Source organism: Macaca mulatta, chromosome 11 (assembly GCF_049350105.2).
Source record: "Macaca mulatta isolate MMU2019108-1 chromosome 11, T2T-MMU8v2.0, whole genome shotgun sequence".
NCBI classification, from domain to species: domain Eukaryota; kingdom Metazoa; phylum Chordata; class Mammalia; order Primates; family Cercopithecidae; genus Macaca; species Macaca mulatta.
The window spans coordinates 47,421,264-47,440,139 of record NC_133416.1 but is presented as its reverse complement, the minus strand read 5'-3'; the positions used below and the strand labels follow the sequence as shown (position 1 = coordinate 47,440,139).

Below are 18,876 nucleotides of genomic sequence, written 5' to 3'. Positions count from 1 at the left end.
TAACGAAAAGATAAAAAAGAAGAAGAAGGATGAGAAGGAAAGAAAGAGAAAGGAGAAAAAAAGAAAATTTTGAATTTTTATCTCTGAAGTGAAGTATGACAACCTAATGGTTTCTATGCTGAATACAAGTCAATACTATGATGATAAACAGACTATGCTCTTCTCAAAGGGAAATAATTGCAGAGCTGAAGCTACTGCAACTGTCCTCTCCAGAGGCCTAGAACCCTGAAGTTAGTCTCTAAGAAGGGAAAGCCTTCAGGAAATTTGGGCCCACATGTTTACAAATCCAGATCTAAGAAGAAATTCTGTTTCCCCTGAAATATTACAGCCTTAAAAGAAATTTAGAACTGCACTCCACATTAAAGTTATTCTTTGCATCATCAATGCAAATTTTCTGTAACTTAAAAACTCATTGTTAAAAAATGTTTCCTCTAAGAAATCTATCAAAATACAACAATAAATAATGAATACTACAACATATTTACCTGAGTTTATTTCAGTTCTAGTGGTGCCAATTCCACCTAGGGAAGTTGTAGTCTCTTAAAGATGGAAAGAAAACCAAAATTAATTGAGTATTAAGGAAGAGGGATGAGCTAAGTGGATGTCAAGACATGCAATAAGCCTAAATCAAAATATCTTGTCACCTACTATTAAGTCACAAGAGAAATCTTTCTGACTGTAAACGTGATGGAAACCTTCAATATCCAAGTATAATTGTTAAATGGTGAGGTAAAACATTTTCAAATCATATTGTTCTTAATTGAAATGTAAGTGTTTCTTAATTGGAATAAGTTATTTAAACTTAATTTCAAAAGGTATACGGTCAGAACTCATAAATGATTGATATGCTTATTACTATTATCATCACTATTTATTGCTTTAAATATTAGATTTTTCACGTGCAAGAAGTTTGCCAATGGCTGCCACATTGAAAGTTGGAATTAGAAAGTGATAGGAATCAAAATCTGAATTCTTTACCCGTAATAAGAATGAACATGTCATATCATGAAGGTGTGGGAACTATGTGTTTTCTCAAAGTGCCAAGAAGCTCTTTTCAGTGGTTTCTAGAACCAAGATTTAACCTACATATGTTTTCCGTGCACCATTTCTGTCTCACAGAAAATTTAATGACAAAACTTTCCATAACTCAATTATTTCCTCTAGATATCAATGAGAGAAATAAAAACATGTCTCTCCAATCACACAACTGATTCTCAGTGCCTTCGCTTCATGGTGAAGTCTCCTTGGAACAGAAGAAAGAAAAATAAAGGAATTTGAGTGTCGGGCCTTTAGTCATTTAGGTAATATCCTGACTATCTGGTAATCCATGTTCAGAAAAGACTCTTCACACGAAGTACAAATACTGCATGTGATTGAGGCAATGTCTACTGAGAAGGAGGTAGTGGATTGTCCGTGCTTACTCGAAGTGGTTCTAACCCCAGTCATTCCACTTGCTCCAGAAGAAGGTGTGGCTGCTGGCAGAGGAAGGACATGAATAGAAAAGATTCAGAGGGCATGGAATGGAATGGTGATGCTTCTGCATTGAAACACTCAAAGACATTATGGCAAGCACCCATGAAGGGATTCCCCATCACACAGTGGACTCACCTGTGCTGAAACTTCCAGGGGCAACTGTTGTGCCAGGCGCCACCACAGAGGTGCCTGAAACACAAAGGGATTGAGGGGACCATAGTGATTCAGTAAGTTCTAGGAAGGCCCAAATCTTAAAGGGATATGCTGTATTTATGTATTTATTTATTTCCTACAACATACATCTCTCTCTGAGCATGAGACTGATGGTGAACAATATATATTTGCCTGCTTTCAAAAATTCATAACCAAAGCACATAGAAAATGTTTCCAACTTCAAGCACAACTACAAAGTTGATAAAAGGGAAACTAGATGCATTTTCTCGATGCTCACCTGCTTGCCTCCCTGGGACCGAAGTGATGCCTACTGTGAGGTACGTAAGAAGAAAGAAAAAAGATTTAAATGTGTTGAAACTTCAGATGTTGGAGAAAATTTTGGGAAAGCCAATTGTAAGATACATACACACATATGCATGCATGCACCCTGGTTCCATGGGGCTCTTTCCTACCTCACACACATTCACACATGTACACACAGAAAACTATCTGGCTTCCAGCTCAAATGCTGGTGGTAATAGTAACACAATGGGAAAACCCTTCCCATCCTCAGCCTCAATAGAGGGAGACTCAATTTTACAATAAGTAGCCTTTCAAAAAAGATTTCTCCCTAGTAACAAACCTATATTGAATCACTTGCAGTGCCTATAAAAACCACAAACACCCTCAAGGAAAGTTAAAAGACCTAATCTAGATGACCCCAAATTATGCGCTTTTTAGTCTCACCAGTTTTGAATACAGTTCTGGAAGGACCAGTCTCTTCAATGGAAGTTGTGGGCTCTGAGGAAAGAAATAGAGTAGGGAAGTCTGTGAATTTGGAATACTGAGAGGAGATACTGGGGCGTTATTTTATCACAGCAACCCTAAAAGAGATATCATTACATCTGACATTAAATATGAGGCACTTTATTCTTGTTAAGCTATGTGCGTTAGAACTCCCAGATATAATGGTTGTTCCAGAAGATTCTCCTAAAAAGAAAAAGGGGTAAATGCAGCAATATTTTCTTCCCATTTATGCTTGGAAGCATCAATGTGGCCCTAAAGCACTGGAAGCCCTTTCCTGAGGATACTCTGTCTCTACAGTGAATGGAAAATGAACAACTTCTAGCACTTCATTTTCCTTGGCCAAACTGAGATGGATGTGTTGCTGCTGGGTTTCCCTTTTACTATAAGGCAAAGGTAGACAAGGGTTTAAATCACCCTGACCTGTTTCCCTTCCAGGGACATATCCTTCTGATGTGCCAGAAGTGCCTACAGGAGAAATACAGCATGGTTTTAACCTTAAGCAGGACTCTTTGATACAGCTAGGGGCATTTAAATAATCGTTGACTTCACAAAGTTTTCTCATGAGGGGAGAGAGAAAATCAACATCATGTATAGCTAAATGAGAAAAAGGATAGAAAGTGTCCAGCTGTGGGTGGAAAGGTAAATTGGGTAAAGGACAGCTGGACATCCTGGAAGGATGGGATAAGTGTAATAGACTCCCAAGCCTCTTCATATCAGAAAAAAATGTCTCCATAAGTCAAGATACTGAAGACAGCCTGGCTGAGCCATCTGAGATCATGGAATCACAAGCAGAATAACCGACCACATATAGGACACAATATGGCCCCAGAGAAAATCCCCCTCCCTCAAAAGCCTTCACATTATTTGTTCCCTGTATCCACCCAGAGAGAGAGATGATGAGAGCCTCAGGCCTCAGCCTAACAAGCTCACCTCCTGATGGTCCTGCTCGGGTGGTTCCGCTGCCTCCTGAGAAAGTTGTGGCCTCTGAGAAAGAAAGGAATTGGATGTATGAAGACTGCACAGGACATTCTGGGGCCCCATAAGCTGTATTGCCCAGGGTGCCATGTTCAGAATTCCTGACCTGTGTGGGTACTTTCAGCTGCCAGAGTTTTGCCCTCAGTAGTACCTGAAATAAGAGAGGATTGTGATTAGTTGGTCAATCTGTTGTCATTAATGAAACGGCTATAGACTCCTATAGAAAAAAACATTTTTTATTAAACACACCTGAAAATTTATTTCTCTAGAGTTTTTGTCTTGTTTTGTTTTGTTTTGTTTTTAAGAGTTAATCCATATACTGCCCATGGAACATATAGTTCCTTTGGCAAGTTTATAGAGAAAGTCCTCTACCATGGAGTTCCTTATTTAGGGTATTGTTACAGATAGAGAGATTTGGGCCCACATCACCTCTATAACTGTCAGGGAATGGGCTCCATGATGCCCTGATGAAGGGTCCTTAGACCCACAGCCCAAGACATAAGGAGGAAATGTTGATGTGTCTGAACTATATTTATTGATGTTAAATATTGATCATCTGCTAAATGTTTTTCTAATATGCCAAATATGGGAAATTCAGATTTTGCCATATTCTAGCAAGACATGGAAAATCATAGCAATGTATACTTAGTTCCTTAACTGAGCTCACCTGTGGTTATTTCAGCCCTTGTTTTTTCACTTTCTCTTAAAGCAGTCATGGCCTCTGCAAAAGAGGGAAAAAGAATAGCAGTGAGGGCAAAGGTTTGAAGAATCTGAGAAAAGCATGGTAGGATCACCCAGGCAGACACCTCACTGGGGAGCCCTTTCCAAGTACTGGTTCCTCCCAGTCTGGTGCTTTACCTGAGTTAGAGGTTCCAGGGACAACTGTTGTCACAGAGGGCACTCCAGCTGTGCCTAGATAGGAAAGAAAAGAGAAAGATCAACATAGAGACCCTTTTATGACCCTTGAAAGAATGCGGCTGACAGCATGTCCATCTGTGACTTCAGAGCAGGAAAAGATGCTTCCTGGTCCTATAACTGACAGGAGAGGCATTTTTCATGTGTATTGTGTTCCTTGGCAAGGCCGAGGTTAACACAATGGCTAATATGCTTGTCCTTTTTTTTTTTTTTTTTTTTTTTTTTTGCCAATGTTGAAGGTCATTTGAAAGGCTTTCCCAAGTTTACCTGTCTTACTTCCTGGTGCTCCGGAGGTGGGTCCTAATGAAAAGAAAAAGAGAAGGAGAAGAAGGAGGAGGAAAGAAAGAGAAATAAGGAAGAAAAAATATTTTTGAATTTTTATCTCCAAACTAAAATATGGGCATCTTAATGATTTCTACACTGATTTGAAGCTAGTACACTAATGTTATATAGACTATGCTCTTTTCAAAGGGAAAACCATTTCAGAGCCAGAGCTGTTATTGTAACCCTCCTCTGCAGAGTCCTAGACCCCTGAGGTTAGTATCTGAAAAAGAAAAAGCCTTTAGGAAATTTGGGCCCACATATTTACAAATCCAAATCCAAGAAGAATCTCTGTTCCCCTTAAAATATTACAGCTTTAAAGGAAATTTAAAACCACTTCCACATTAAGGTGATTTTTGCATTATCAATAAAAATTTTCTGTAACTTAAAATTATTTCAAAATTAAAAGATCATTAAAAATGTTTTTCTCTACAAAATCTATCAAAATACAACAATAAATATAAATACCCTAAAGTCTACCTGATTTTATTTCTGCTCCAGTGGTGCCACCTCCTCCTAGGGAAGTTGTGGTTTCTTAAAGATGAAAAGAAAACTAAAATTAATTCAGTATTAAGGAAGAGGGATGAGCAAGTGGATGTCACTACATGAGATAGGCCCAATTCAAAATGTCTTGTCACCTACTATTAAGTCAGAAAAGAAGACCTACTGACTGTAAAAGTGATGGAAACCTTTAATACACACATTTAATTGTTAAAATGGGGAGATAAAACATTTTAACTCACATGGTTCTTAGTTGGACCTTAGTTATTTCTTAATTGGAATAAGATATGTAAAATTCTTAATAAAAAAGCGTATATAGTAAGGAACGCATAAATGATAGATATGCTCACTATTATCATCATCATTATTGCTTTAAATATTATACTTTTCATGTGCAAGAATTTTGCCAGTGGCTACCAAAAATGAACTTGGTATTAGAGAACAATGGGAATCAATATCTCAATCTTTACCCATAATGAGAAAAAAATGGCCTACGATGGGGTTAGGGAGCCATGTTTTCTCAGCATGTCAACAAGCTCTTTTCAGAGGTTCTAGAATCAAGAGTTAATTTATATATGTTCTTCACACCATTTACATCTCATGGAATATTTAATGACAACCATTCCAAAAACTCAATTACTTCCTTTAGATATCAATGAGAGTAAGATATTTCTTTCTAATCACTCAACTGATTCTCAGTGCCTTAGCTCCATGCTGAAGTCTCTTTGAGGCAGAGGAAAGGAAGATAAAAGAGTCTGAGGATCTGACATTTGGTTATTACATAAAATCCTGCCTATCCAGTAATCTGTGTTCAGAAAATGCTCTTCACAGGAGGTACAAACAGTAGATGTCATTCAGATAACCTTGTCTACTGGGAAGCAGTTAGTAGTTTATCAGTGGTTACCTTCAGCGGGTCCAGCCCCAGTGGTTCTACTTGCTCCAGGAGAAATTGTGGCTACTGAGAGAGGAGGGACATAAATGAAAAAGATTCAGGGGCCTAGGGATGGAATGGTGGTGCTTCTGCATATAAGCACCAAAGGAAAGACATTATTGTAGCAAGCACTCAAGAAATGATTCCTGTGGAATCAGTAAAGAAACTGTGGACTCACCCGTGGTGAAACTTCCAGGGGCAACTGTTGTGCCAGGTGCCACCGCAGAGGTACCTGAAAACACATTATATCTCTTTTAGAGTCAGGTCTTCATTTGACTTACTGACCATTATGACTCAGTAAGTCAAGTGAAGACCTGACTCTGAAAGGGATATAATGTATCTATTTGCCATAACTGAAATCTCTCTTTTTGAGGTTATGGCAGAGGGTGAACTAAGTGTATTTGCTTGCATTCGACAATTCATAACCAAAGCAAATAGAGAAATACTGTTTGCAACTTCAGGTGCTTCTCCTAGAAATTTAATAAAAGGGAAACTAGATGCATTTCCCTAAGGCTGACAAACTTGCTCCCCTGGCACTGCAGTGATGCCTGCTATGAGATAAAAAGTAGGGGAAATAAGTTTTAAATGTGCTGCAAACTAGATGTAGGACAAAATATTGGCAAAGTGAAGTTTTATCCATATACAGATACACACATATGCATGCATGCATCCTGGTTCCATGGGCTTTTTTTCTATTTCACACACACACACTCACACACACACACGGAAAACATTCTGAATTCCAGCGCCAATTCTGGTGATAGGTGTAATACTGCTGGAGACATCGCAACCCATTCTCAGACCTGAAGCAGTGAGGCTCAATTCTAGAATTAGTAGATTTCCAAAAAAAAGTTATCTCTATAGCAAATTCATTTTTAATTACTTGCAATGTACCTAAACAAAATATAAACACTCTTAGGAGAAGCTTGATTCCTAATCTTGATGACCCTAAATCATGGAATGTTGATTCTTACCAGTTTTGAAGCCAGTTCCAGAAGTACCAGTCCCTTTTGTGGAAGTTGTGGCCTCTGAGGGAAAAAAAAAAAAAAGTAGGAGAATAGTGACATCCGGGAATTTGGAATACCACAGAGGATATTGGGGTATTCTTTTATAATAGCAGCCCTAAAAGAGATATCATGACATCTGGCATGAAATAAAAAGCATTCCCTTCTTGTTAAGCTACCTGTGTTAGAACTTCCAGATATAATGGTCGTTCCAGACAATTCTCCAGTGGTACCTAAAATGCCAAAAAAGGGAAATGGAGTAATAGATCATTATCTCCCCAGGTTAGCTTGGAAGCATCCGTGTGTGGCCCTAAAGTACTGGAAGCCCTTTCCTGAGGACACTGTATCCCTATAGAGAATGGAAAATGAGCAATCTCCAAGCACTTGATTTTCCAGGCCAACCTGGGCTGTGTGTGTTGCTACTGGGTTTCCCTTTCTCTATGAGGCAAGGGAAGAATAGCGCTTAAATCACCCTGACCTGTTTCCCTTCCAGGAACATATCCCCCTGGCGTAACAGAGGTGCCTACAGGAGAAACAAAGCACAATTCTATACTTATAAGCAGGACTCTTTGATACAACTTGGAGCATTTTAATAATCAGTTGTTTTCATGAAGTTTTATAGGAGGGGAGACAGGAAACAAATATCATGTGTAAGTAAAAGAGAAAAATGATAGAAAGTGTCTCAAACCGTGGGTGGAAAGGAAAACTGGGTAAGGAGAGTTGAAAGTCCTGGAAAGTTAGAATATATGCAATATACTCTCAAACAATCAGAAAAAAATTGTTTCCATAAGCCAGGACATCGAAGACAGCCTGACTGAGACACCTGAGGTCATGAATTCACAAGCAGAATAACTGACCAGGTTGATATGACAAACTATGGCCACAGAGAAAACGCAGGACCCTCCCTCAAAAGACTTTCACTGCATTACTGTTCATGACTGTTCACTGCAGCCACCCAGATCGAGAGCTGATGAGAGCCCCAGGCCTCAGCCTGACAAGCTCACCTCCTGGTGGTCCTGCTCGGGTGGTCCCGCTGCCTCCTGGGAAAGTTGTGGCCTCTGAGAGAGAAAGGAATTGGAAGTATAAAGATTGGACAGGACATTCTGTTTGTTTCCCAAAGCCGATATTGCCGAAGGGGCCATATGCAGAATTCCTGACCTGTGTGAGCACTTCCAGGTTCCAGAACTTTGCCAGAGGTGCCCTCAGTAGTACCTGAAATAAGAAAGGTGGTCAGCTGATCAATCTGTTGCTTCTCATGAAATGGGCATGGGCTCTTAAAGGAAAGATAATAACTTTGTTTCTTCAATATACCAGTACATTTATTTCTCTGGGCTTTCTAGTTTTAAGAGTTTATCCATATATTGCTCGTGGAACATATAATTCCCTCAACGAGTTTACACTGAAAGTCCTCCACCACTGAGATCCTTTTTTAGGATTTAGTTACAGGGAGATAGATTCAGGCCAAGTCACCTCTATAACTGCAAGGGAATGGGCCCCATGCTAGCCTGATGAAGAGGCCTTTGACACAGGGAACAAGACACAAGGAGGGAACATTGAAGTGTTGGAACCCTATCTATTGATGTTAAATATTGAACATCTGCTAAATATTTGTAATATGCCAAATGTTGAAAAGCCAAAGAATTTTGCTGTATTTCAAGTGAGACATGGGAAGTTATTACAAAGTACACTTAGTTCCTTAACGGAGCTCACCTGTGATTATTTCCCCACTTGTTTTTCCATTTTCTCCTATAGAAGTTGTAGCTTCTGCAAATGAGAGAAGAGGAATAACAATGAGGACAAAGATTTGAAGAATCTGAGAAGAGTATGGTAGGATCACCCAGGCAGACAACTCACTGAGGAGCCCTTCCAAAGCAGTGGTTCCTCCTAGCCTGGTGCTTTACCTGAGTTGGAGCTCCCAGGGGCAACTGTTGTACCAGAGGAACCTGCAGCTGTGCCTAGGTGGGAAAAAAGAAAAAGATCAACACAGGAACAATTTTGTGATCCCTGGAAGAATGTCGGTAACAAGTCTATCTGTGACTTTGAAACAGCAAAAGATACTTTCTGAACCTGTAACTGACAGAAATATAGACGTGTTTCATGTCTACCATTTGCCTTTGTGAAGCCAAGTTTAACACCATGGCCAATATACCTGCCAATCTTTGCCAAGATTAAAGGTCATATCAAAGGCTTTTTCCATATTTACCTGTTTTACTTCCTGGTGCTCCAGTAGTGGCTCCTAACGAAAAGAAAAAGAAGGGAGAAGAGAAGGAGGAGGAAGATAAGAGGAGTAGGAAGAGGAGAAGGAAGAGAAAGAAGAGAAGGACGAGGCAGAGGAGGAAAAAAAGAAGCCGGGGGAGAAGAAGCAAGAGTAGGAAGCAGAGGAGAGGAGGAGAAAGACGAGAAGGAAGAGGAGAAAAAGGATGAAGAAGAGAGAGAAAAAGAAGAAGAAAGAGGATTAGGTAGAGAAGGAGGAGAAGAAAGGAACAGGAGAAAAGGAAGACAGAGGAACAGGAAGACAAGAAAAAGGAGGAGGAGGCAGAGAAGGAAGAAGAAGAAAGATTTAGAATTTTTTCTTTGAACTAAAATGTGACATCTTAATGATTTCTCTGCTGAATAAAAATCAGTACTGGAATGTAACACAGACTAAGCTCCTTTCACAGGAAGAACCATTTCAGAGCCAGAGCTATTATATCTGCTCTCTCAAGAGGCCTAGAACCCAAGGGTTAGTCCCTGAGAAGGGAAAGCCATTAGGAACTTTGGGGCCAAGTGGTTTCAAATCCGAATCCAAAAAGTATTGCTGGTTTCCCCGAAATACTACAGCCCCCAAAGGATATAAAAACTGCATTCCACATGAAAGGATTTTTGCTTTATCTTTGCGCATTTTACATAATGTAATATTTCAAAATAAAAGGCTTGTTTTCCCTAAGAAATCCATGAACTTGGAATCAAACTATAACAATAAATAATGAAAATACCCAGATCTTCACCTGATTTTATTCCTGCTCCGGTGGTACCACTTCCTCCTAGGGAAGCTGTGGTCTCTTAAAGATGGAGAGAAAACCAAAATTAATTGAGTATGAAGGAAGACGGGTGAGTTAAGCTGATGAGACTACGTGAGACAAATACAATTCAAAATGTCTTATCATCTACCACTAAGTCAGAAAAGAAGCCCTTTTCCATGTAAAAGTGTTTATCTTCAAGACACAAGTTTAATTGTCCATTTTGAACTCATGGATCTTCTTTGGACCTTAGGTAGTTGCAATGGTAATAAGGTATATAAAGGCCATATGTGATATGTATATAGCAAGGAAATCAAAATGATCAATATGCTCATTACTATTAACATCATTATTTATTGCTTTAAGAATTAGACTTTTCATGAGAAAAAATTCTGCCACTGACTACCAGTGTATAATAATTCCAGTGTGGGATTAGAAATAGGAATCAATATCTCAATTCTTTACCCATAATGAGAAAGAAAATGGCCTAGGATGGGATAAGAAAACTATGCGTTTCCTCAATGTGTCAACAAGCTCTGTTCAGAGGTTTCTAGAAGCAGGAGTTAATCTGTGTATGTTTTCTACACATCATTTGTATCTCATGGAATATTTAATGAATAAAATGTCAATAACTCAATCACTTCATTTAAATATCAATGAGAGGAAGAAAAATATTTATCTTCAATCTCCTAACTGAATCTCAGTGCCTTGGCTCCATGGTGAAGTCTCCTTGAAGCAGAGGAAAAGAAGGTTAAAAAGTTGAGTGTCTGGCCTTTAGTTATTAGGTAAAATCCTGCCTATGTGATAATCTTTCTTCAGAAAATGTTCTTCACAGAGAGTACAAACAGTAGATGCAATTCAGGCAACGTGGTCCACTGGGAGGCAGGTAGTGGTTCATCAGTGCTTACCTGAGGTGGGGCCAGCCCCTGTTATTCCACTTGCTCCAGAAGAAGTTGTGGCCACTGAGAGAGGAAGAACATAAATAGAAAAGATTTAGGGGACTTAAAATGGAAAGGTAGTTACTCTGCATAAAAGCACCAAAAGGAAAGGCATATTATCATAGCAAGTACCCATGAAAGGATTCCCCACCACACTGTGGACTCACCTGTGCTGAAACTTCCAGGGGCAACTGTTGTGGCAAGAGATACCCCAGAGGTGCCTGAAACACAAAGAGACTGAGGTGATCATGGTGCATGAGTAAGTCAAATGAAGAACCGAATCTAAAAGGAATATGCTCTATGTATGTATATATTTATTTATTTATATGCCACCACAGAAATCTCTCTCTGAGCACGAGGCAAATGGTGAACTACATGTATTTGCCTGCTTTCAACAATTCAAACCAAAGCACATAGAAAATATTCCCAACTTCAGGCACACCTGGAAATTTGATAAAACAAAACTAGATGCATTTCCCCAATGCTCACCTGCTTGTTTCCCTGAGGCGGAAGTGATGCCTGCTGTGAGGGAGAAAGAGGAGGGAAAAAATGGCTTAAATGTATTAAAACTTGAGACATAAGAAAAAACATACTGAGTCAGCATTTTTATTCACATATACACTTGTAAATGTATGCGTCCTGGGTCCATGGGACTCTTTACTGTTTCACATACACACATGGAAAACTTTCTGAATTCCTCCTAAACTGCTAGCAATAGTTGTAACACAAATGGAGAAATTCCATCCCATCCTCAGAAATGGAACAGTAATGCTCCATTTTAGAATGAGTAGATTTTTAAAAAAATGTATCTCCACCAGCAAATCTATTTTGAATCACTTGCAATGTCCTAAATAAAATAAACACAAACTCTCTCAAGAAAAGCTTGAGACACCTCATAATTATGATGCCATAATTATAATTATGATGCCAGATCATGGGTTGCTTCTTCTCACCAGTTTTGAATCCAGTTCCAGAAGTACCTGTCCCTTCTGTGGAAGTGGTGGCCTCTGACGGAAGAAAGAGGAGAATGAAAAAGGCTGGGAATTTAGAATACTGGAAGAAGAAATTAGGATATTACTGTATCATAGAAGTCATAAAAGAAATATGACATCTGACATTAAATAAGAATTTACTTCTTGTTAAGCTACCTGTGTTAAAACTTCCAGATATAATTGTCATTCCAGACAATTCTCCAGTGGTACCTAAAATGTCAAAAAAAAAAAAAAGTAGGGGGGAAGGAAATAAAGGAATAGAGCATTTTGTTTCCAGTTAAGCTTGAACCATCAACGTAGCCCTAAAGCACTGGAAGCCCTCTCCTGTAGACAGCATTTCTATAGAGAATGGAAAATGATCACCTTCCTAGCACTTGATTTTCCAGGCCCACACGATGGATAGGTTGCTGCTGGGATACACTTTTACTAAGGCAAGGGGGGAATAGGGCTTTAAATCACCCTGACCTGTTTTCTTTCCAGGAACATATCCCTCTGGTGTGACAGAGGTACCTACAGGAAATATAATTCATTGTTTGTATTTATAAGTAGGACTGTGTGATACAACTTGGGGCATTTTAATAATCAGTTGTCTTCCTGAAGCTTTCTAGTGAGGGGAGAGAGGAAATCAACATCATGTGTAAGTATATAAGAAAAATGATAAAAAGTATCAAGCTGTGAGTGGAAAGGCTGGGGAAGGGGAATAGGAAGTCCTGGAAGGTTGGAATATGTGAAATATTTTCTAATATGTTTAATTAGAAAAAAATAATGTCTCCATAAACTAGAATAGTGCAGACAGCTTGGCTGACAATCCAAGTCATGAAATTTACAAGTCCAATAACTAACCAAGGTTGATATGACACAATATGGCTGAGGAGAAAATGCAAGCCCTTCCTTCAAATGCCTTCATATTATTTGTTCCCTGTACCCACCCCGACAGAGACATGATGAGAGCCCCAGGTCTGGGCCTGCCGGGCTCACCTCTGGGTAATCCTGCTCGGGTGACCCCGCTACCTCCTGAGAAAGTTGTGGCCTCTGAGAGAGAAAGGAATTGGAGGTATGAAGACTGCACAGGACATTCTGGGGTCTCATAAGCTGTACTGGCCAAGGGGCCATGTTCTGAAGGTGCCTGACCTGTGTGGACACTTCCATCTTTCAGAGTTCTGCCAGAAATGCCCTCAGTAGTACCCCAGATAGGAAAGGATCATGGGCAGTTGGTCAATTTGTTGCGCCTTATGATATAAGCATAGGCTCTTAAAGAAAAAAAAAACTTTTTTCTTCAATACAACAGAAAATATATTTCTCTGCTGTTTCTATTTTAAGGGTCAATCCATATATTATTCATATAAACTATAATTCCCTCAGCAAGTTTACAGAGAAAGTCCTCTACCACCAAGTTCCATTTTTTTAGGGTTTAGATAGAGAAAGATAGATTTGAGCCCAAGTCACACATATAGCTGTCAGGGAATGGGCCCTATGATATCCTGATAAAGGGACTTTAGAGCCAAGGCACAAGAAACAAGGAGAAAATGTTGAAGTGTCTGACCTATATTTATTAATGTTAAATTTTGAACATCTAAATTTTTGCCTAATATGCCAAATATGGAAAATTCAAAAAATGTCATATTTCAAGCAAGACATGGGAAATTATAACAAAGTACACTTCGTTCCTTAACAGAACTCACCTGTGATTATTTCAGCTCCTGTTTTTCCACTTTCTCCCACAGGAGTTGTGGCCTCTGCAAAACAGGGAAAAAGAACAGCAGTGAGGGCAAAGATTAGAAGAATCTGAGAACAGTATGGTAGGATCACGCAGGCAGATACCTCATTGAGGAGCCCTTTCCAAGCAGTGGTTCCTCCCAGCCTGGTGCTTTACCTGAGTTGGAGCTCCCAGCGGAGACTGTTGTAGCAGAGAGCACTCCAGCTGTGCCTAGGTAGGAAAGAAAAGAGAAAGATCTACATGGGAACTCTTTTGTGACCCTTAGAAACATGTGGCCAACAGTAGGTCTATTTGTGACTTTGAAGAAAGAAAAAATACTTCCTGGACTTATAACTGACATAAGGACAACCATGTTTCAGATTTATTGTGTTTCTTTACAAGGCCAAGGTTAATGCAGTAAGCAATATCCCTGCCTTCATCATAATGATTATTATTATGCCAGTGTTGGAGGTCTCATGAAAGGCTTTCCCCAAGTTTACCTCTCCTACTTTCTGGTGCTATAGTGGTGGTTCTTAATAAAAAGCATAAGAGAGAAGGAGAAAAAAGAGGAGGAGAAAACAAGAAAGAACAAGAAGGAAGAAAGATAATTTTGACTTTTTATCTCTAAACTAAAATATGACATCTTAGTGATTTCTACACTGTAGAAATCAGTATACTAATGTTATACAGACTATGCCCTTTTCAAAGGGAAAACCTTTTCAAAACCAGAGCTATTATTGCAAGTCTCCTCTCCAGAGACCTAGAACCCTGATGTTAGTCTCTCAGAAGGGAAAGACTTTAGAAATTTTGGTCTCAAGAGTTTACAAATCCAAATCAAAGAGCAAACTCTGCTCTCTTGAAATATTACAGCCTCAAAGGAAATTTAAACCCACACTCCACATTAAAAAGATTCTCTGCATTATCTGTAATTTAAATTTATTTTCAAATTAAAAGCTCATTAAAAAAGTTTTCTCTAAGAAATCTATCAAAGTACAACAATAAATATAAATACCCCAGAGTCTTTACCTGATTTTATTTCTGCTCCAGTGGTGCTACTTCCTCCTAGGGAAGTTGTGGTCTCTAGAAGATGAAAAGAAACCAAAATTAATTATTAGGAAAGAGGGATGAGCTAAGCTGACGTCATTACATGAGATAACCTCAATTCAAAATGTCTTGACACTTTCTATTAAGTCAGAAAAGAAGGCCTTCTGAATTTAGAAGTAATGAAAACTATAAATATACAAGTTTAATTGTGAAAATGTGAAGATACATCATTTATAAATTTATTTTACGAATTGAACCTTAGATATTTTTTCATTGGAATAAGATATGTAAACCCGTAATTTAAAAAGCAGATACAGTGTGGAACTCATAAATGATTGACATGCTCATTACTATTATCATCATTATTTATTGCTTTAAGTATTAGATTTTTGTGTGTAAGAACTTTTCCAGTGGTTACCACATTGGAACCTGGAATTATAGAGGTGTAGGAATCAGTATTTTTACTCTTTGCACATAATGAAAAGAAAATGGCCTTCGATGGGGTGAGGTGAATCTGTGTTGTCTTAATGTGTCAAAAAGCATTTTTTCAGAGGTTTCTAGAACCCAAAGTTGATCTATATTTTTTCATGTACCATTCCTATAGATTATTTAGTGAGAAAAATTTTAATAACTACTATTTTCTTTATATATCACTGAGGGAAAGAAAGACTTTTCTCTCCAATCACACAACTGATGCTCAGTGCCTTAGCTCCATGGTGAAGTCTCCTTGAAGCAGAGGAAAGGAAGACAAAGGCATTTGAGTGTCCAACTTTTACATATTAGATAAAATCTTGCCTATTTGTAAAATTTTTTTAAATGCGCTACACAGGAAGTACAAACGGTAGATGTGATCAAGGCAAAGTGACCTACTGGGAAGGAGGTAGTGGATTGTCAGTTCTTACTTGCAGTTGTTGTAACCCCAGTCATTCCACTTGCTCCAGGAGAAGTTGTGGCTGCTGGGAGAAGAAGGACACAAATGGAAAAGATTCAGGGGGCATGGAATGGAACGGTGGAGCTCCTGCATAGAAGCACCAAAAGGATAGACAAGTCACTGTAGCAAGCACCCGTGAAAGGATTCCCCACCACACAGTGGACTCACCTGTGCTGAAACTTCCACGGGCAACTGTTGTGGCAGGGGCCACCGCTGAGATACCTGAAACACAAAGAGGCTGAGGTGATCACAGTGAATGAGTAAGTCAAATGAGGACCTGAATCTAAAAGGGATAAGCTGTATTTCTGTATTTCATTGCCATAACAGAATCCTCTTTCTCTGAGCAGGAGGCAGGTGGAAAACTTGGTGTATCTGCCTGCTTTCAACAATTCATAACAAAAGAAGATACAATGTTTCCAAGAACAAGCACAACTGAAAAGGTGATAAAAGTGAAACTAGATGCGTTTTCCCAATGCTCAGCTGCTTGCTTCCCTGTTGCTGCAGTGATGCCTGCTGTGAGATAGAAAGAGGAGGAAAAATAGTTTAAATGTATTGAAGCTACACAGGCAGGAGAAAATACTGAGTCAGCATTTTTGTTCAAATATACATGTTAAATGTATGTGTCCTGGTTCCTTAGAGGTCTTTTCTGTTTCACACACATGCACTGAAAACTTTCTGAATTCCACCTAAACTGCTAGCAGGAGTTGTAACATAAATGGAGAAATGCATCATATCCTCAGAAATGAAGCAGTAATGATCCATTTTAGAATTGGTGGATTTTCAAAAAAAAACATACCTCCACCAGCAAATCTATTTTGAATCACTTGCAGTGTCCCTAAATAATATAAACACAAACTCTCTCAAGAAAAGCTTGGGAGACCTAATATTTATGACGTCAAATCACGGGATGTTTCTTCTCACCAGTTTTGAATCCAGTTCCAGAAGTACCAGTCTCTTCTGTGGAAGTGGTGGCCTCTGATGGAAGAAAGAGGAGAATGAAAAAGACTGGGAATTTAGAATACTGGAAGAAGATATTGGGATATTACTTTATCAGAGAAGGCTTTAAAAAATCATGACATCTGACATTAAAATAAGAGGCATTTCTTGTTAAGTTACCTGTGTTAGGACTTCCAGATATAAAGGTCATTCCAGACAATTCTCCAGTGGTAACTAAAATGAAAAAAAAAAAAAAAAAAAAAAAGGAAAGGAAATAAAGGAATAGAGCAGTTTGTCTCCAATTAAGCTTGGAAGCATCAATGTAGCACTAAAACCCTCTCCTGTGAACACTCGATTTCTATAGAGAAAGGAAAACGAACAACTTCCTAGCACTTCATTTTCCAGGCCAACATGGGATGGATGTGTTGCTGCTGGGATTCCCTTTCACTGGGAGGCAAGAGAAAAATAGGGCTTAAATCAACCTGACCTGTTTCCCTTCTAGGAATATATCCCCCTGGTGTGACAGAGGTGCATACAGGATGAAAAAATCATTGTTTTATATTTATAAGCAGGACTGTGTGATACAACTTGAGGAATTTTAATAATCAGTTGTCTTCATGAAGCTTTCTAGTGTGAGGAGAGAGAGGAAATCAACATCATGTGTACGTATATGAGAAAAATGATTTAAAAAGTATCAAGATGTGAGTGGAAAGGCAACCTCGGTAGGGGAATAGGAAGTCCTGAAAGGCTAAAATATATGAAACGTTTTAAAATATCTTTTATGAGAAAAAATAATGTCTCCATAAGCTAGAATAGTGCACACAGCCTGGCTGACTATCCAAGGTCATGAAATTCAAAAGCAGAATAACTGACCAGGTTGACAGGACACCATATGACCCAGAATAAAATGCAGGCCCCTATTTCAAATGCCTTCACTATTTGTTCTCTGTAGCTACCAGCTAGAGACATGATGAGACCCTCAGGCCTAAGTCTGAGGTTGGTTGGTCCTGCTTGGGTGGTTCCACTTCCTCCTGGGAAAGTTGTGGCCTCTGAGAGAGAAAGGAATTAGAGGTATGAAGACTGCACTGGACATTCTAGAGCCCCATAACCTGTATTTCCCAAAGGGCCACGTTCAGAATTCCTGACCTGTGGGGGCACTTTCAGCCTCCAGAGTTCTGCCAGAGATGCCCTCAGTAGTACCTGAAAAAAGAAAGGATTGAGGTCAGTCGGTCAGTTTATTGCTCCTCAGGGTATGGGCAGAGGCTCTTAATGAAAAAAAAATTCTTTTCTTTAATAAAACAGAAAATTTATTACTCTGGAGTTTCTATTTTTAAGAGTTGATCCATGCATTGTCTATAGAACATATAATTCCCTCAGCAAGTTTACAGAGAAAGTCCTCTGCCACTGAGTTTTTATTTTTAGAATTTCGGTCCAGAAAGATAGATTTGGGCCAAAGTCACCTATATAACCATCAGGGAATAGGCCCCATGATGCCCGGATGAAGGGTTCTGAGACCCAAGGCAAAAGATATAAGGGGAAAATGTTGAAGTATCTGAACTATATTTATTGATATTAAATATTGAATATCTGCTAAATTTTTGCCTAATATGCCAACTATAGAAAATTTAAAAACTTTTGCCATATTTCTATTGAGACATGGGAAATTATAACAAAGTAAACTTAGTTCCTTAGCAGAGCTCACCTGTGATTATTTCAGCTCCTGTTTTTCCACTTTCTCCTATAGAAGTTGTGGCCTCTGCAAAACAGGGACAAAGAACAGCAGTGAGGGCAAAGATTAGAAGCATCTGAAAAAACATGGTAGGATCACCCAGGCAGACACCTCATTGAGGAGCCCTTTCCAAGCAGTGGTTCCTCCCAGCCTGGTGCTTTACCTGAGTTGGAGCTCCCAGCGGAGACTGTTGTAGCAGAGAGCACTCCAGCTGTGCCTAGGTAGGAAAGAAAAGAGAAAGATCTACATGGGAACTCTTTTGTGACCCTTAGAAACATGTGGCCAACAGTAGGTCTATTTGTGACTTTGAAGAAAGAAAAAATACTTCCTGGACTTATAACTGACATAAAGACAACCATGTTTCAGATTTATTGTGTTTCTTTACAAGGCCAAGGTTAATGCAGTAAGCAATATCCCTGCCTTCATCATAATGATTATTATTATGCCAGTGTTGGAGGTCTCATGAAAGGCTTTCCCCAAGTTTACCTGTCCTACTTCCTGGTGCTCCAATGGTGGCTCCACATGAAAAGA

General features: G+C 39.1%; 1 protein-coding gene across 11 annotated transcripts in view; it reads right to left on the bottom strand.

The window, feature by feature from the left end:
- The window catches only part of MUC19 (mucin 19, oligomeric), a 176,289-nt gene that overhangs the window by 32,550 nt on the left and 124,863 nt on the right, over positions 1 to 18,876 (bottom strand). For 8 of the 11 annotated variants that reach the window (XM_077953878.1, XM_077953866.1, XM_077953872.1 and 5 more), the window contains 38 exons: positions 18,832 to 18,861; positions 18,509 to 18,562; positions 18,319 to 18,372; positions 17,763 to 17,816; positions 16,797 to 16,850; positions 16,602 to 16,655; positions 15,849 to 15,902; positions 15,652 to 15,705; positions 14,732 to 14,785; positions 13,883 to 13,936; positions 13,692 to 13,745; positions 12,988 to 13,041; positions 12,166 to 12,219; positions 11,971 to 12,024; positions 11,507 to 11,539; positions 11,185 to 11,238; positions 10,988 to 11,041; positions 10,068 to 10,121; positions 9,284 to 9,316; positions 8,982 to 9,035; positions 8,791 to 8,844; positions 8,239 to 8,292; positions 8,085 to 8,138; positions 7,260 to 7,313; positions 7,051 to 7,104; positions 6,255 to 6,308; positions 6,050 to 6,103; positions 5,125 to 5,178; positions 4,591 to 4,623; positions 4,267 to 4,320; positions 4,076 to 4,129; positions 3,515 to 3,559; positions 3,364 to 3,417; positions 2,374 to 2,427; positions 1,925 to 1,957; positions 1,609 to 1,662; positions 1,422 to 1,475; positions 486 to 539 (listed from right to left, as the gene is read on the bottom strand). In XM_077953878.1, coding sequence (XP_077810004.1) covers positions 486 to 539; positions 1,422 to 1,475; positions 1,609 to 1,662; positions 1,925 to 1,957; positions 2,374 to 2,427; positions 3,364 to 3,417; positions 3,515 to 3,559; positions 4,076 to 4,129; positions 4,267 to 4,320; positions 4,591 to 4,623; positions 5,125 to 5,178; positions 6,050 to 6,103; positions 6,255 to 6,308; positions 7,051 to 7,104; positions 7,260 to 7,313; positions 8,085 to 8,138; positions 8,239 to 8,292; positions 8,791 to 8,844; positions 8,982 to 9,035; positions 9,284 to 9,316; positions 10,068 to 10,121; positions 10,988 to 11,041; positions 11,185 to 11,238; positions 11,507 to 11,539; positions 11,971 to 12,024; positions 12,166 to 12,219; positions 12,988 to 13,041; positions 13,692 to 13,745; positions 13,883 to 13,936; positions 14,732 to 14,785; positions 15,652 to 15,705; positions 15,849 to 15,902; positions 16,602 to 16,655; positions 16,797 to 16,850; positions 17,763 to 17,816; positions 18,319 to 18,372; positions 18,509 to 18,562; positions 18,832 to 18,861 — 1,935 coding nt within the window. The remainder of the gene's footprint in view (positions 1 to 485; positions 540 to 1,421; positions 1,476 to 1,608; positions 1,663 to 1,924; positions 1,958 to 2,373; positions 2,428 to 3,363; positions 3,418 to 3,514; positions 3,560 to 4,075; positions 4,130 to 4,266; positions 4,321 to 4,590; positions 4,624 to 5,124; positions 5,179 to 6,049; positions 6,104 to 6,254; positions 6,309 to 7,050; positions 7,105 to 7,259; positions 7,314 to 8,084; positions 8,139 to 8,238; positions 8,293 to 8,790; positions 8,845 to 8,981; positions 9,036 to 9,283; positions 9,317 to 10,067; positions 10,122 to 10,987; positions 11,042 to 11,184; positions 11,239 to 11,506; positions 11,540 to 11,970; positions 12,025 to 12,165; positions 12,220 to 12,987; positions 13,042 to 13,691; positions 13,746 to 13,882; positions 13,937 to 14,731; positions 14,786 to 15,651; positions 15,706 to 15,848; positions 15,903 to 16,601; positions 16,656 to 16,796; positions 16,851 to 17,762; positions 17,817 to 18,318; positions 18,373 to 18,508; positions 18,563 to 18,831; positions 18,862 to 18,876) is intronic. The other 3 variants (XM_077953871.1, XM_077953870.1, XM_077953868.1) reach the window with 3 other exon arrangements.